At 53.8% G+C, this 15,062-nt stretch overlaps 1 protein-coding gene across 10 annotated transcripts in view; it reads right to left on the minus strand.

The window, feature by feature from the left end:
• Window positions 1–329: 329 nt before the first annotated feature.
• The window catches only part of MTSS1 (MTSS I-BAR domain containing 1), a 169,063-nt gene continuing 154,330 nt past the window's right edge, over window positions 330–15,062 (minus strand). For 4 of the 10 annotated variants that reach the window (XM_008255888.4, XM_008255887.4, XM_008255889.4 and 1 more), the window contains 8 exons: window positions 14,712–14,819; window positions 13,374–13,471; window positions 9,876–10,086; window positions 7,585–7,704; window positions 6,562–6,756; window positions 5,422–5,595; window positions 4,961–5,123; window positions 330–3,206 (listed from right to left, as the gene is read on the minus strand). In XM_008255888.4, coding sequence (XP_008254110.1) covers window positions 2,506–3,206; window positions 4,961–5,123; window positions 5,422–5,595; window positions 6,562–6,756; window positions 7,585–7,704; window positions 9,876–10,086; window positions 13,374–13,471; window positions 14,712–14,819 — 1,770 coding nt within the window. In that variant the 3' untranslated portion in view covers window positions 330–2,505. The remainder of the gene's footprint in view (window positions 3,207–4,960; window positions 5,124–5,421; window positions 5,596–6,561; window positions 6,757–7,584; window positions 7,705–9,875; window positions 10,087–13,373; window positions 13,472–14,711; window positions 14,820–15,062) is intronic. The other 6 variants (XM_002710538.5, XM_002710537.5, XM_008255894.4 and 3 more) reach the window with 3 other exon arrangements.

Raw genomic sequence — 15,062 nt, forward strand, 5'->3', positions numbered from 1 at the left:
CCAGTGTGGGGATGACACCTACAGCTCTGCTCCCCTCTAAGCTTGGATTGTTTCCAGACTCAAAAGTAAGATTATAGTGGAACTCTTGGTATGCTTCAAGTTGTCCTTTTAAAGGGGAAAGCAGTTTTTGAAATTCAGCCCAAATGGCTGTTCGTTCTTCCTAACTCATCAGAATTGTGTTCAACTCAGTTCAATCAAGTAGCGTTCTTAGGGCTCCGAAGTAGCCGTGACGGACGCCGTTAGACAGTTCCCAAATAAGTCTCCAGCTTCTGAGTTTTGACTAAGACCTCAAACTACTGAATTCTAATGAGACTTGAAATACAGGGCACTTTCTTTTTCTAGTGGTTCTTTATTTATGTAGGCTGAAGCAATTGTTACAATGTAGAAGGGAGACACAGTACACAATCGTTATTTATACAAGTTCAGAACAAAAAACTGCACAGGGAGAGGTCAACTCTCAGTACAAACTAGCAACTAAACCACAATAATTTACCTTTAGAAAGGATCTCTTTATTTTCAGCTGTGACACTGCTTTTACAATATGCAAAAACACAAACAGAACTACCCAAGGTGTTTCGTCACATTCTTTCTACATTGAATTTGGCAACATTTTATATTAAATTTATTCAGATTATACTAACGTTTAAAAACTAAACAAGTGAGAAGCTGTACCAAGGTACAGTTACATCCATTTATTCCAAAGGTTTAAAATACCACTTTTACCGATTGTAATTACCTTGCGGCGATTTCTGCTTCTGCAGAAACCACCTCCAGCATCATATGCACAATGCATCAGCTACTTTCAGTCATCAAGATTGGCGGGCTACACCACAGGCACTACTGTTGCTTATAGTCTGTAAAGGAGCTTGTTTTTCAAAGAAAAAAACGCTTAAATAGTTCCTAATAATCATGCCTTTGCTTTAAAGCCGGAACAGAAAATGCCCTTGAGCAATCACAGCAGGTTAAGCGTTACTATACAGAACGACGGCTGTACAGGTGCGTGCCTCTCGCGTCCAGTGAGTGATGTGGAAAGCACAAGATGATGTCAGTGACAATCAGAGCCAACAGAAACCGGCAGGGGGCATGCTCGCTTTCCAAACTCTCAGCTGCTCCACGCAGGGCCCCTTTAAACCTACAGATCTCTGTTGACTTGGGGATGGGCATTATAACAGATTTCCACTTAAAGAAGAAAAGACAACTCCATTCCAAAAAAAAAAAAAAAATTACCTAGAGTACAGCAACAACAACCAAAACAACCCAGACGGGATCATGGGTGGATTCCCAGTGATGATAAATCAATCCTGTCTTCAGTGTGTAGTATGAAGCCAACTAACTGCCATCCCTTCAGAGGAAGGTACGAAAAACAAGCCCCCAGGTTCGTAAGCACACTGGCCAGTGGCCGGACTCCACGCTGGCTACCCTTGTTAAATCCGCTTGAGTTCTTTGTTCTTTTTTTTTCTTTTCTTTTTTTTTTTTTTTTTTTAATATTTGGGCTTTTCAATGCACCCAGCCTGCTGGGCACAGCTAAGTAAAGGCATTTACTCTATCTAAGAATTCCCTGCTCTCGTTTGTGTAAGTGTCTTCGTGGTTTTAAACTGCCTTACCCTTTTGGATGTGTGATTCCGTGAAAGTGAGTACAGCAGAGGAGGAACTGAAGTGGGGGGCGGGGGACTACGTGTACCCGGCGGCGCGGCATGCTGGGGACGAGGTGGGTGCTGTGTGCGGGGTGGGAGGAAGCGTGGCGGAACAGAGTCCTTAAACACCCTACAGAAACAAACACGGCAATCCAGTATGGCTTATTTGGATGCATTTACCATGAAAGCTACTAGAAAGTCAAGCTACGAGGCTACGGTTTAAATGGAACGGGATCGGCTATGTTGACAGTGTGCCCCTCCCACGGCCCTCCCCCCAATCCCAACAGGCTACCTTTTCCAGATTTGCTCCTGTCTGTGCTGCTCGTCATCGCTCCTCCTGCTCTTGCCATCCAGAACGGCGCATGGTAGGTGGGGACGCGTCCCCTTAGCCATTTTGTTTGTACATTAAAATAACTCGAGTTTGCTTCTAAGCTAGACTATTACAATGCATCTACAAAAGCTTACAGGGAAAAGAAAAAGAAGAAAGAGCCGAGTATATTAATCCTTTTCTGAAATTAACTACTTATTGGTTCCCCTGCCCCAACCACCCCTCCCCCGTATGCATTTAAAATTTTACAAAGACTTGTAAAAAAGTTAAATGGAATTTGGCACCTTCAGAAAAATCAAAAGGGAAACTAAGATTAAAATGTGCAGAAAGAAAACTGTCAATATTTACAAATTAAAAGATCAAGATTATGTCAGTTACATATGTTGCTTTTAATTCTTATCTAAAGATGTCGGGTACTTTCAAAAGAGCTGTATTCTGAGTTGCCTACAAAATATCTTGTTTGATTATAGATTGGAATGGATCAAGACAAATTAGGCTTGTATTCATGAAAGAGTTCACCCCTCCCTGCGAGCCTAAGAGCGCCTACGAGAAGCGGGGGGCCGAGCGATCGTTCGTCGTCGTCTTCTTCAGCTTCACGCCCCTGCGGATGGCGTTCAGCATATCTTCTCCTTGCGGAGTCTCTCTCGGGCTCAGCTCTGCAGGGTCACTCTCTGCGCCCTGGCCTGGGGAGACCGTGGCACTTGGGGGATCCCTCTCCTGGTCTTCGGCCTCGCTTTCCGGAATCGCCGGTCTGTGCTCCTCGGGGATACTGGGCTTTGGGCCTGGAAGTGGAGGGTTGACCGAGGCCTGGCCGCTCCACATGGAGGTGGGCGCATTGGGGCCACCCTGGGGGCCCTCGCCCGCGGATGGTGACTCGGGGCTGTGCTCCCCGCGCTCCTCCAGCCCATCTGGGGGTGCTGGCAGCACCCCCGGCAGGTCTGGGACAGTGGGGGTTTTGACAGGAATCACTGGTGTCTTGATGGGGATGGGCCCAGCTCCAATGGTGCCCCGGCGGACAGAAGGCTTGGTGGAAGGCGTCCGTCGGATGGTGGCTACCCCTGGGGTGACCATGGCAGGTCCGAGAGTGGTAGGGAGGCCGGCAGTGGAGGCGGGGCGCTTGGCTTGGAACATGCGTCGGTAGGACTGGCTGATGTCACTGTTTCTCGGAATCGTGGAGGATTTGTCGAACTCCTGCTGCTCAGCCTCCTGGTCGCCACTTCCGGAGAAATAATCGTAATCTGAAACTGATGGCAGGGCGGTCAGACACATCCAGGCACGGGCTTAGCTTTCTGATGCCTCGGTGGGAGAGGGGAGGGCACAACACACACACGCTCCTCCCCGGCCGCCCCAGCCCTCCGTGCTGTCCCCTCTCTGCTTTCCTTGTGAACGTGCCCTGAGCACCACCATGGAGTGAGGAAGGCTGTGGAAGTGCCAGACCTCCCAGTGGCTCTGGGCACAGAGGATGGCAGAGGACAGAGATTCTACAAACCTTCCAGTCCAGAGCTCAACGTGGAGAAAAATCCAGTCCCACGAGCACGGGCCCCATCATCTCCCTGATATGTAATTGAGGGCCAGAAAGGAATGGAGCAGGGGCCGACACTGTGGTGCGGCGGAGAGGGCTGCCTGAGATGCCAGCATCCCATGTGGGCAATGGTTCAGGTCCTGGCTGCCCGACTTCCCCAGCACCTCCCTGCTATGGCCTGGGAAAGCAGTGGAAGACGGCCCAAGTGCCTGGGCTCCTGCACTCACGCTGGGAAACCAGGATGAAGCTCCTGGCTTCAGCCTGGCCCAGCCCTGGCCATTGAGGCCATCTGGGGGGGGGGGGTGAGCCAGCAGATGGAAGTGTGCTCGCTCTCTCACTCTCTCTAACTCTGACTTTCAAGTATGTAAATAAATCTAAAACAAAAGAAAACAAAACCCAGAGCTACTGGCAGAGAATCCCTGAAGACAAGGGAGAAGGATGGGTTCCATCCGGGACCTGTGCTCATTTACTCCCAAGAAAATGGCCAAGCACTCATCTCCAGGTGACCCGGGGTGGGGGAAGCGCACATCAAACATTGTATTATGGTGTTGCTTCTCAACTGCAGAACTCTGGTGACCCTCTGCGGGGGGCGCTGGGGGCTGTCCTGGGCCTCACAGGGTGCCCGCTGGTGTCCTTGGCCTCCACCTTCCATGTGCAGCCCCTCCAGTCCTCCACATGTCACCAAGCAGCCCCCAGAGAACAAGGTCACCCTCTAGGGCGACTCACTGTCTTAAGAGCCTGTGGGGTAGACTCTAACAAACCTTAGGATCCGACTCCACCTCTAACTGACAAACTCCTGAGCGCCAATGTCCGTAGCTGTAAATGGGATGAACAAACTTATTCCCAGAGGCCAGCACTGTGGCACAGTGGGTTAAGCTGCTTCCTGCGATGCTGGCACACTGTGTCCTAGCTGCTCTGCTTCCGAGCCAGCTTCCTGCTATTGTGCCTGGGAAGGCAGTGGGGAAGGGCCAAGTGCCTGGGCCCCTGCCACCCACGTGGTACACCAGGATGGAGTTCTTGGCACCTGGTTTTGGCCTGGCCCAGACCTGGATGTGTGGCCATTTGGGGAGTGAACCAACGGACTAAAGATCTGTCAGTCTCTCTCCCTATGCCTCTCCTTGTCTTTCAGATAAAAAAAAAAATGTCCCATAAGGGTTGAGAAAGTTCAATGGGAAAGTACTTAGCACAAAGTGATGAGAAACAAAAATGGAGTCACTGCTGTCAACAGCCTACTTCCCAGTTCCAGCTGGTGGCCACCATATCACCCTGATGGTGACAAATGAGAGCAGCAGCGGAAGTCCATGCCCCTCTCTCCCACGACAGCTACCAGAAACCTCCAGGTCCGCTCTCCAGGTCCAGGTTCCCTGATGGTTCTGAAGCCCACCTGGGCTAAGCAGTCCCAACGCACAGGCTTTCCTGCCTCCTCACCGGGCACTGCCGGGAAAGCCTGGCCGCGAGCCCCAGGCCGCCTCGTACCTTGGGAGGGGATGGTGTCCTCGGAGCAGCACGGCGTGGTCGTCTGGGTGCTGTAGCCGCTGGAGCACTGCAGGGAGTCCCGGCTGCTCCTCTGGGTGTCCAGCTGGAGGCCGCGCGACAGGGCGAGGGCCAGCTCCTCGCAAGCTTCCATCTCCTCACCAGGCTGCGGTTACAGGAAGGGACACAGAGGAGCCCCCAGCCGTGAGACCCCTGGTGTGAGACTCCCGGAACCATCCGCCAACAGCCCTACCCTGCCCCCGGGAGCACCACGGGTCAATAGCCCAGGGTGCTCCTGCCTTGCTTGGGCCTGACCCAAAGTTCTAGAAAGTTCTACATGTCTGATTCCCCATTTAAGGCTTTCCCCAAGGGTCTTCTACAGGCTGTAGAGCAGAAAATGGACGAACGGCACCTAGGTCCCTGCAGCTGCCCCGGCCCCCCACCAGCAACAGAGAACACGTCACCCTGCTGGCAGCCGACACGGTCATGCGGCGCGGTCTCTGGGCCTCGTCCGCAGCCGCCGGCGGGCCGCCCGCACCGGCGGGCCCTCCTCCATTGGAGTCTGGCTCACGCTTCTCCTTGCGGCGCTGCAGCGTGTTCACCAGGGGCTGGTCGTAGGGGCCTGGCTTGGCCCAGTCCTGAGCAGAACAAGACGGTCAGCAGCCAGGGCCTCGGCCGCCCATGTCAGGGCGGCTTCTCGGAGGGATGCTCTCTCTGCGCGCGCTCACCCAGCTCCAAAGGCAGGAGGTGGAAGAACCCTTGGGGGCCCCCGGGGGACTTTTCCTCACTGCTGCCTGAAGATTAAGAGCCCTCAATAACCAGGCAGGCAGCAGGAGACTCCTAGTCACCAGCACCTCACACGGGCTGTGGCACCAGGCACAGGTCCTAGAGACCGGCTCCACCCTTCTGTCTAAGGAACCACAGGCCCCAGAGCCGGCTAAGGGATTCCCGTTACAGGAGTGGCCACCAGGGGGCACTAGAGCAATGTCAGCCACCCTCCCTGCGTTGAACCTCCACTCAGGGGAGTGGCCTTAAGGCCTCTGAAGAGGTGCACCAACAGAACCCGCCAGAAGATCGTTTTAAAACTGTCTATCAAAGTAAGTGCATTTTAATGCAAACAATCAAAACTGCAAGTCTGCATGCATAAAACAGGGTCTTCCAAGACCCATTTGGGGTTCCGGTTCTGCTACCGTGACCTGCTAACAGAAGTTTGTAGAACACGGTGGCAGAGGGCAGTACAGGTTCTCTGATGATGCGACCCCCTCGAGCGGCCCCCGGACTTCATCTCGCTGCAGAACCGGGCCTTTGAACTTGGACCCGACGCCCTTTGCAGTGCACACTGGGCCTGCTGCCTATCAGGGTTGACCAGAGCTCCCCACAGGAAGACTTCCCCCGTCCCACACTCCGTGGGCAACAGGTTCTGGAGCTGCTGGCTGCTGTTTGGTTGTCCCCAGTGGGAATTTATGGAGGGAGAGGCGTTATGGGGAAGAAGGCAGAGTGTGAGAGGTAGGGGGCGGGAGGGAGGGCTGGGGGAGGGCGGGGGAACAGAAGAGGGAGGAGCACAGGCTGTGAGGGGAGAGGTGGGAGGGAGGAGAGACACAAACCTTCCAGCTAGGGATCTGAGATGACGGGAACATGCCGGGCCCAATGGTGTGATAATGAGCGTAGTCTGGAAGGTGGACAGAGGTGACCCGGGGCAGCAGCCGGGAGGCGGGCAGGCAGGGAGGGAAAAGGCCTGCGCCCACGGGCCCCACATGGGACTCACTGGACAAACTACAGTGAGAAAACCCGTTAGACAACTGGAAACAAAACAAAATGAGGGAAGAAAAGGGAAAAAAAAATTAATACAACAGGATGAGTGCGGAGATATAAGATGGCGTTGACATTCGAGGGAGGGGAACCCTGAATATTTATACGTGGAACAAAGGTGCTCGGGGATGGGCTGGAATGCGAGAGGGGGAGCCAGGGTGCAGGGCAGGCGGGCACGGGGGTGCCGAGGAAATCCTTGATTGGAATTTTAGAGCGGTTTGGAAATTGCTCTGTGGCTCTCTTAGGGAGAGCCAACTTCAAAGCGTTCAGGAAAGTGGAATGAAAACAAAAAGTTTCTTTGGGCACCAAGCCCAGTGCATACATTTGTCATCATACTCATTTTCCACCAACATTCTTAAGACTCCTTGCTATTAAACGAACAAAAGCAATCGATTTGCTCATCTCGTGAGGCAAATTCAAAAATCCGGAAGCATCTTCAAATCAATCTGTTCATTCTAGGTTTCCAAAAATCAAGGAGATTGTTCGGGAACAGATTCGCAATCAAGGGTGGGCATGGGGGGGGGGGGGTGCGATCTAAAAGGCAGAGGAGCGCACAGCCCGACACGGTGAGACGCCACAGCCGGTGGGCTGGCTGAGGTAGGGCAGCAGGTGGATGAGCACACAACGCCTGATCTGGGGGGGAGCCTTCACACCTCCAAGTTCCCCATACCCCTCCTCTCCCTCAGGAGGATGCACGGCCAGCGCTCCCCAGCCCTCCGTCCTGGCCCGCCCCCGCCCCCCAGTCCCCAGAAGGGCCCACGCTGGCTGCAGGTGCTGAGTGTCGGGAGCGGGGCCGCCCCGCGTGCGCGCGCGGTCACCTTCTCGGTGGACGCCCAGGCCCCCATGGTGGAGCCCGAGCTGACCGAGGTCGGGGAGCTGCACTCGCTCACTGACTGGCAGGTTTCCGAGGCTTCTGAGGAGGCCGAGCTGGACGAGTTCTGCAGTGGGGCAGGGGGCCGCACGGGCGCACCGGGAACAGAAGCCGAAGCACACACAGGGGAGGAAACAGACAGGCGCGGGGCGGGGCGGGGCAGGCAGAGAGAAAGACACCGACACGGGAGAGGGAAGATGAGAGAAGCAGAGTGTTAGGGTTATTGTCCCCCCGAGTCGCAGCCACACAGACGCTGTCAAGCCCTGGAGCAGCAGCGAGGACCCAGCCCGCGGGCGACACCACTGGGTCTGGCCCTGCCAGGGCAACCTCAGGCCAGCCGCAAAAATTCCGTAGATCCCGAGCGGGCTCGTTTTTAAGGTGCTCATTTTATATGGTCCCGTGAGTGATGTTAGCCATGTCCACGTGGCCCCGTGAGCGTGGGGACTCCCCAAGGAACAGATCCGTGCACGACTGTTGTCACCAAGCCTGGCCTGTGGCGGCCCTCGCGCACCTGCACGGGCTGGCCCTGGGCGTGGGCTCAAATTCTTGGACAGTCTGAAGGCTGGGTGCAAGTCCCGTGTCTGCTGCTTCCTGGGGAGGCACTGCACACGTCACGCTTGCTAAATCTCAGTGTTTTCTTCGTGTTTAGGATGGTTTCAGTGGGGATCAATGGGAGGGCACTAAAGCTCACTAAGTGGTGAATATGTGTTGTGTGGAGCTAACCTGACTATACATTGTTACAGTCGCCCCCCAGCACTGGTGATTTCCGTTCCTCTAACCTGAGAAGTTGGACTGGAAAGGAGGAGCAGGAGCCCGGCCTGCAGGTGCACAGCTTTTGGGCTTCTGCTCAGTGTTCCTACGGAGCCTGAGAGAACGGCTCTCAGGAAAGCCAGGACTTGAAGAGAGTAGACGGGAGCAGCTGAAACAAATTCCATCCCTTGGCCGCCGCTGAGCCGGGTGAGGGGGGAGGTGAGGGGGCCTGGCGCTCCCTTCCTCCACCCTTAAAATAGAGGGGATGTCACTGCCCCTCTCCTTTATAATTACAAGCAGCTATAGTGCTTTCTTTAAAAATCAATCAATAAATAAATGCATTCTCCACTCAGTTCTGCAGCATCCCCAGGCTTCTGGAAAACACCCTGGAGTCGCCAGCCCGGGCTCTCTTGGGCATGGACTTCTGGGATTTCAGGAAATCCCAGCAGGTCCCCTTCTGCTTCCCTGGGGATCACTAAGGCGGTCTGGCCACTGTCTTTGGGAGGAAGGGGTGCGGCGCACAATGTTAATTTGTCAAACCCAGACGTGGCCGCGCGTTAGAACAGGCTTTGAGGAACAGCAGGTTCCTGCTCTGCCGACCACTCCGCTCCGCTTGCGAGCTGCAGCAGGGAAGGTTTAGTGAGGTTTAGTGAAGCACACAGCAAGGCGGGCGGCGGGGTAGGGTCGCTTGAGACACCGTCAAAGCACCAGCTGGGACAAGCACGTGAAAACCAGGGAGTGTCGCCCGGCTCGAGGGCTTCCACGTGAAAGTGAGTCTCTAGCCAAGGAAGAGGCTGATGCCACAGTCCACCCAGGATGCCGAAAAATGCCAGAAGGAGCTCTGAGCCAGGAGATAACATGACGCCTTGGCTTTGCTTCCCCAGCAGGTGGCGCTGTGGGGCACAGTTCTTTACTTTCTCTATGTGGTGCTGCTTAATGGTTAAGCCCCAGGCCAACAACTCACAGTCCTAAGGGAGGACAGAGTGGTGTCACAGACACACCAGGAGGCATGACAGGTGCTTCGATGCCGGGCCCAGCTCCCGCTTTCTGCTACAGCTGGGAGTACGGGCGGGGCTGGACCTAGCACCATCCAACTCCACACCGCAAACTGCCACCAAACAGGGTCTGGTGATTTGGGTTCAGGCTCAACATGAATTGAGAGAGGGAAGCTGAGAGTATGAACCACTATGCAACGCTGGGACCCCAGCCGCTCGGGGAGATCCCGAGATGGGGGAGAGGGGACATCCCCACTGCGCCATTTCCCGTGAATGAGCGCCTAAGCCTGGCAGGGACGGGGCCACACCGGCCTCACTTGCGTGGGAGCTCCCCCATCAGCGCAGTCACAGCCACTACCACCACAGGGATGCACTGCAAACCCGACTTGCAGCACGGCCCTCTTTGGGGAAGAACACATTACACCTGAGGTTGTCTCAAGTTAGGAGACACGGGGCTGTCCAGGCCACAGTCCTTCGGCCAGGGCACACTTACCTGGTTGGGGGCCTCCGGCGGCATGGGGGATGGCGACTTGGACTGGAAGGCGTCCTGGGATATGAACCCTGAGTCATGGGAGGACACGCTGGACAGCCTCACGGGGGCCTGCTGCGCCAGGTTGGAGCTGCGGTAGCGGTAATGCGAGCTGGGCGAGTGCGAGTGGGAGCCGCTGGACCGGCTGTCGCTACTGTTGACACTGTTGAGGCTGCTGTGGGCGCCAAGCAGAGGGGCACCAGGGGAAAGACAGGAGGACAGTGGTGAGAAGGAGTGGACCGGACAATAGAGGGTGAAGGAGGAGGAACAATGCAGTCAGCTCTCGGCCTCAGAGAAGCAGCACAGACCAGAAAACACTGCATTTTCGGGCTAGTGAACCACAGGTTTGTTCGGATGAGCAAGAGAGAGCTGGAACTCAGGTCCCTGACGGTGCGGTGCGGCACCCTCAGGACTGCAGGTGGGATTGGAAAAAGTCAAGGGCTGCCCACTCTGCCATTTGCACCCACCGCTGAAGCAGGGGAGCAGCTGTCCGTGACATGAAGACAGATGGCACGGACCTGTCTGCTCATCTGCTTGCAAAACCATGACCCTGGAGCAAAACCCACCAAAGCTGGTCAGGGTGTCCCCCGATGGACGGAGTGGGTGCAATGACCGAGGTCAGCAAAGCCAACCACAGGGATGACCTCCCAAGGCGGCCATGCCCTGGGCGAGCCTGGCCAAGGCCACTGTAAAGAATCAGCCAATCCGCTCAGTGCGTCTCTGGGCGCCTGTTGGATCCGATGCCTCTGTGGCTTTACCATGACCCCAGGTGTTTCTCTGCTAAAACGTGGGCCTGGCACTAGGCACACCTGGTAAGGGGCCGGCAGCTTTGGGGCAACCAAAGGCAATCCACGGGAAGCTGTTTGCTTCCAGACAAGAGGAACCGTAGCAGGCTGTCGAAAAACAACTCGCACCCCGCCCCCGCCCCCGCCCCCCGGCTGTTCTGCCCGCACTCCAGCTCCACTTGTAAGACATGTGCTCCACACTCTGTATATAACTCGGCTTATGAAAACCAGAAAACTGAACAGAGTCCCAGAGCAGCAGCCGAAAGGAGAAATAAACAACCCAGTCTGGGACTGAAAGTTTGTGGTTTCTGCTTCTAACCCTTTGGGCATTGTGTTTTTGCAAATCGTGGCAGTTATAACATAGCCAAGGGCTGTGTGTCTGTTCTACATTACAACAACTTGCTGCACGTGTTCAAACGCACGGGAGGAAATCACTAACCGCCCCTCCCCCCCCATTCCGGGACAATCATCCTGATTTTTGCTTTTTCCCCCAAGTGGCCGGAAGAGGGCATCTGGGGACCGACAGTCGCTCCCAGCAACTCCACTCCAGCCAGCTCATAGCTGACACTAACGGGGCAACAGGGTTTTCTACTCAAACTAAGGCTATAAAGAAGAAAAAAACACCCCTGCTAGTAAGAGCAATTTTGGGGGCTACAAGGGGAAAAAAAAAAAGATTTGTCATCTACACCCAACACACATTAAGTCCATGAAAGGTGACGAGAAACTAACCCTCATCTTCAAGGCACAGGACATCAAACCATCTTCTTTTAAGGCAGAGTGACAGAGAGAGGGGGATAGAAAGGTCTTCCATCGGCTGGGTCACTCCCCAGATGGCCACAATGGCCGGGGCTGGGCCGGGCTGAACCAGCGCTCCAATATGGGATTTCACCAGCGTGGCAGCGCCAGCACCAAGAGGTAGCACCTGAAGGATCCTGCTCAGTATCTACTGCACAAGCCGGAGTGCGAGAGGAAACGTGCACTCTGTGTACAGACACCGCCATAAACAGACCTGGCGGCACCTCCCGCTCCTCCTCTCAGCGCCAATTCACAGGAAGCTTGTATTCATTAGGCTTCCAAAGGTCAAAGACAAATATTAGCAGGAATAGTATTCCAAGAAAGATGATACACGATGCTGTTTCCATCTATCAAGAAAGGGAGCTGTCGTTGTGTGTGTGTGTGTGCGTGCGTGTGTGTGTGTGGGGGGGGGGTGTTAGGCTGTGCCGCTTTGCGCCCTGGTTGCTCTATTTCCAATCCATCTTCCTGTTAATATGCCAGGGCAGGCAGCGGAAGATGCCCAAGGACTTCAGCCCTGCCACCTACGTGGGAGCCCCAGATGAGTTGCAGGCTCCTAGCTTAAGCCTGGCCCAGCCCTGGCCATTGTGGCCATCTGGGAAGTAAACCAGCTGATGAAAGACCTCTTTCTCTCTTTCCGGGCTGGCACTGTGGCACAGCAAGTAAAAGCCCCGGCCATATGTGTGCCGGTTTGAGTCCCGGCTGCTCCACTTCTGATCCAGCTCCCCGCTAACGTGCCTGGGAAAGCAGCAGAGGGTGGCCTGAGTCCTTGGGACACTGTACCTCCATGGGAGACCCAGAAGAAGCTCCTGGCTCCTGGCTTCAGACTGGCTCAGCTCTGGCCATTGTGGCCATTTGGGGAGTGAACCAATGGATGGAAGACCATTCTCTCTCTCTCTCTGCCTCTACCTCTCTCTGTAAAGCTTTCAAATAAATAAATAAATCTTAAAAAAAAAAAAAAGATGTATGTGTGTGTGTGGCTGTCACTCTGACTTTCAAATTAAAAAATCTTAAAAAAAAAAAAAAAAAAAAACTTTCCCAGTCAGCAAGCCAAGAATGTCTTTCTGAAAGAAAACTGCTAGACAGCAATTTTGCATTTGGTAGAAATATTCCAAATAATTCTGCCTGTGCTTTAGCAGGGAATAGGATTAGTTAACAGTGGTGGTGGCGGTCGTGGTAACGGTGGCTGACAAAGCAAGAACTTCATTTACTTTATGAAACGCAAGACAAAATTGGGGGGAAATGAGGACAATTGTTTTGGCAACAGTGAGATCAGCTCAGATAAGAACCCCCGTGTGCACCCTATATTAGTTCTTTCAGTTTTCACTGCTGAGCAGAAAAATCAAATGAGATCTTATAAAATGACAAAACCCCTAACAGTGCAACTGAGAGCAAGCAAGCTACATCCACCAGTTTATGGGCTAATGGGTTCTGTTTAGATTTACATATTTTATTTGAGAGGAGAGAGACACCTGCCATGCTCTGGTTCACTCCCCAAATGCCCAAAACAGTTGGGGTTGGGCCAGCTGGAAGCCAGGAGCCTTGAACTCAATCAAGTGCTTGAGCCATCACAGACTGCTCCTAGGGTGCCCACCAGGAAGCTGGATCAGAAGTGAAGACAGGACTTGAATCCAGACACCAGGATACGGGATGTGGGCATCCCAAGGAGCATCAGGACCACTGCACTGCTCCTAATGTAGGTTTCTTTCTGATCCAAAATTCATGCAGAAACCAAAGAATGGGATTGAGATGACCATGGCGTTCTTTGAGCTATCGATCATCTCACCATTTCCTGCTTAAAAGGAGCCATTCTAGGGGACAGAGATTGGCTCCGCGGCTCACAGCAGCATGGGAAAATCGCGCAGCAGAGCCTGGCTTCACTCACCTGCACACGCTGGACTTCCTGGACATGGTGGTGCTGGGCGAAGAGGGCGGCGTCTGATACGACCAGCTGTAATCGGAACCCTTCAAGTCCAAAATCACCTGCAGGGACAGAGCCAGCTGGGTGAGTGAGGTGCTGAGAGGGAAACAGGACTCCTGAAATCGTACCATAAAATATTCCAGAATATTCCAAATAATTCGAGTGCCCACCGTACCATCAAAAGGCTGCCACCGTGGTGGGCGGGAATCAAAGCAAAACTGCCAAGTTTTAAAAAAAATACTTTTTCAAATCTAAGAACCACACTCCCAATCTTTCAATGTCATAATCCCTTTATCCAAGACAAGTAAAACTCCTGATTTGCTGCGGGGGCGGGGAAGGAAAGGAAAACCATGAAATATCAGTTAAAAAGAGAGAGAGATGATCACAGTGGCTGATTAACAACTCAGAGGAACCATCACGCCCAAGGCCATAAGACTTCCGTCCTGTGGCAGCACAGGGGTGATGGTGGTTTCTGGGCCAGGGGATCTTGCATTTAACCACTGGAGACTCACTGGTCACTGTGCCCTGTCCAACAGGACTAGAACCCTGAAAACCCCACAGGATCAAGAGCAAGGCAGTCTGTTCACCAGGATTGCCGTGTCTGTCTGCCCGGCTTGACCAAGGGCCAGCTCCCGCTCACATACGGGCACTCAGGCATGCCTGTTTACCCCATGGATGCACGACACTCTGGCCTGGTAAGAGCAGCTCCACAGAACAGGAACGACAGGCTCCAAATATACCTTCTTCCCAAATGGAGGCGGCCAGAGTTGCACACAAGGGGCTAAAGCCAGCATGGGATTCGTCAACTGTCCCCCCAGATACGTCCCTTCCCTCTTGATGTCGTGGTAACATCACACAAAGCAAGTGAATAGAGCACTCTAAAAGTCATCTTTTCGTAAGACAAGAGAGATCCTCACGTGTTAGTTCACCGGAAGGGGAGAAATGGAGAAGCTGACGGTGCCAGCCAGAGCACACAGGCTCATGGTCCCATGAGGGTCTATTTCTAGAAGGCAGGGGGCTCTGGACCTTGATGGCTTGGTTCACACCCCAGCTGCACCACTCACTACCTAGATGAACCTGGTTGGGCGACTTCACCTCAGTGCCCCAGCATCCTCCTTATGTAAACGGTCCATAATATAATAGGGGAGATGGGGCTACGTAGAGGGCTTAGAAAAGTACCCAACACGCAGGGTACTGGCTGAGATGCTCACCGTATGCTGCAAAAGGTGAGGGGAAACATCGGGGCCTTGCCCATCTACCTGTGATTCGCTCCCCACTGAGTGCGTACCCCAGGACTCCTACCTGTTCGCTGGAGGACGGCAGTTTGTGGGGGTCCATGGTCAGGCTCTTGAGGTCTTCCGAAATAGTCTGAAGGTGGGTGATTTCCCCTAGCATTGAGATTTCTTCTTCCTGAAGGCAAGGAATTCAGAACATGTTATTATCACGACTGATTCACCTCGCTCTCTTGCCCCAGCCGGTTTTATTAGGCTCACTGTATAACCCCTTTAACTTTTCACAAAAGGCACCCAGCGGGTCTCTGCTGAAGGTACTAGAAAAATGGTTTTTTTGGAAAATAAAAATAAGCCAATCTCCCATCCCAGTGGCGTGATCTGTGCATGGGAGACAGTGGTGAGTGCACACATGGGCCTCGTG

Source organism: Oryctolagus cuniculus, chromosome 6 (assembly GCF_964237555.1).
Source record: "Oryctolagus cuniculus chromosome 6, mOryCun1.1, whole genome shotgun sequence".
NCBI lineage: Eukaryota > Metazoa > Chordata > Mammalia > Lagomorpha > Leporidae > Oryctolagus > Oryctolagus cuniculus.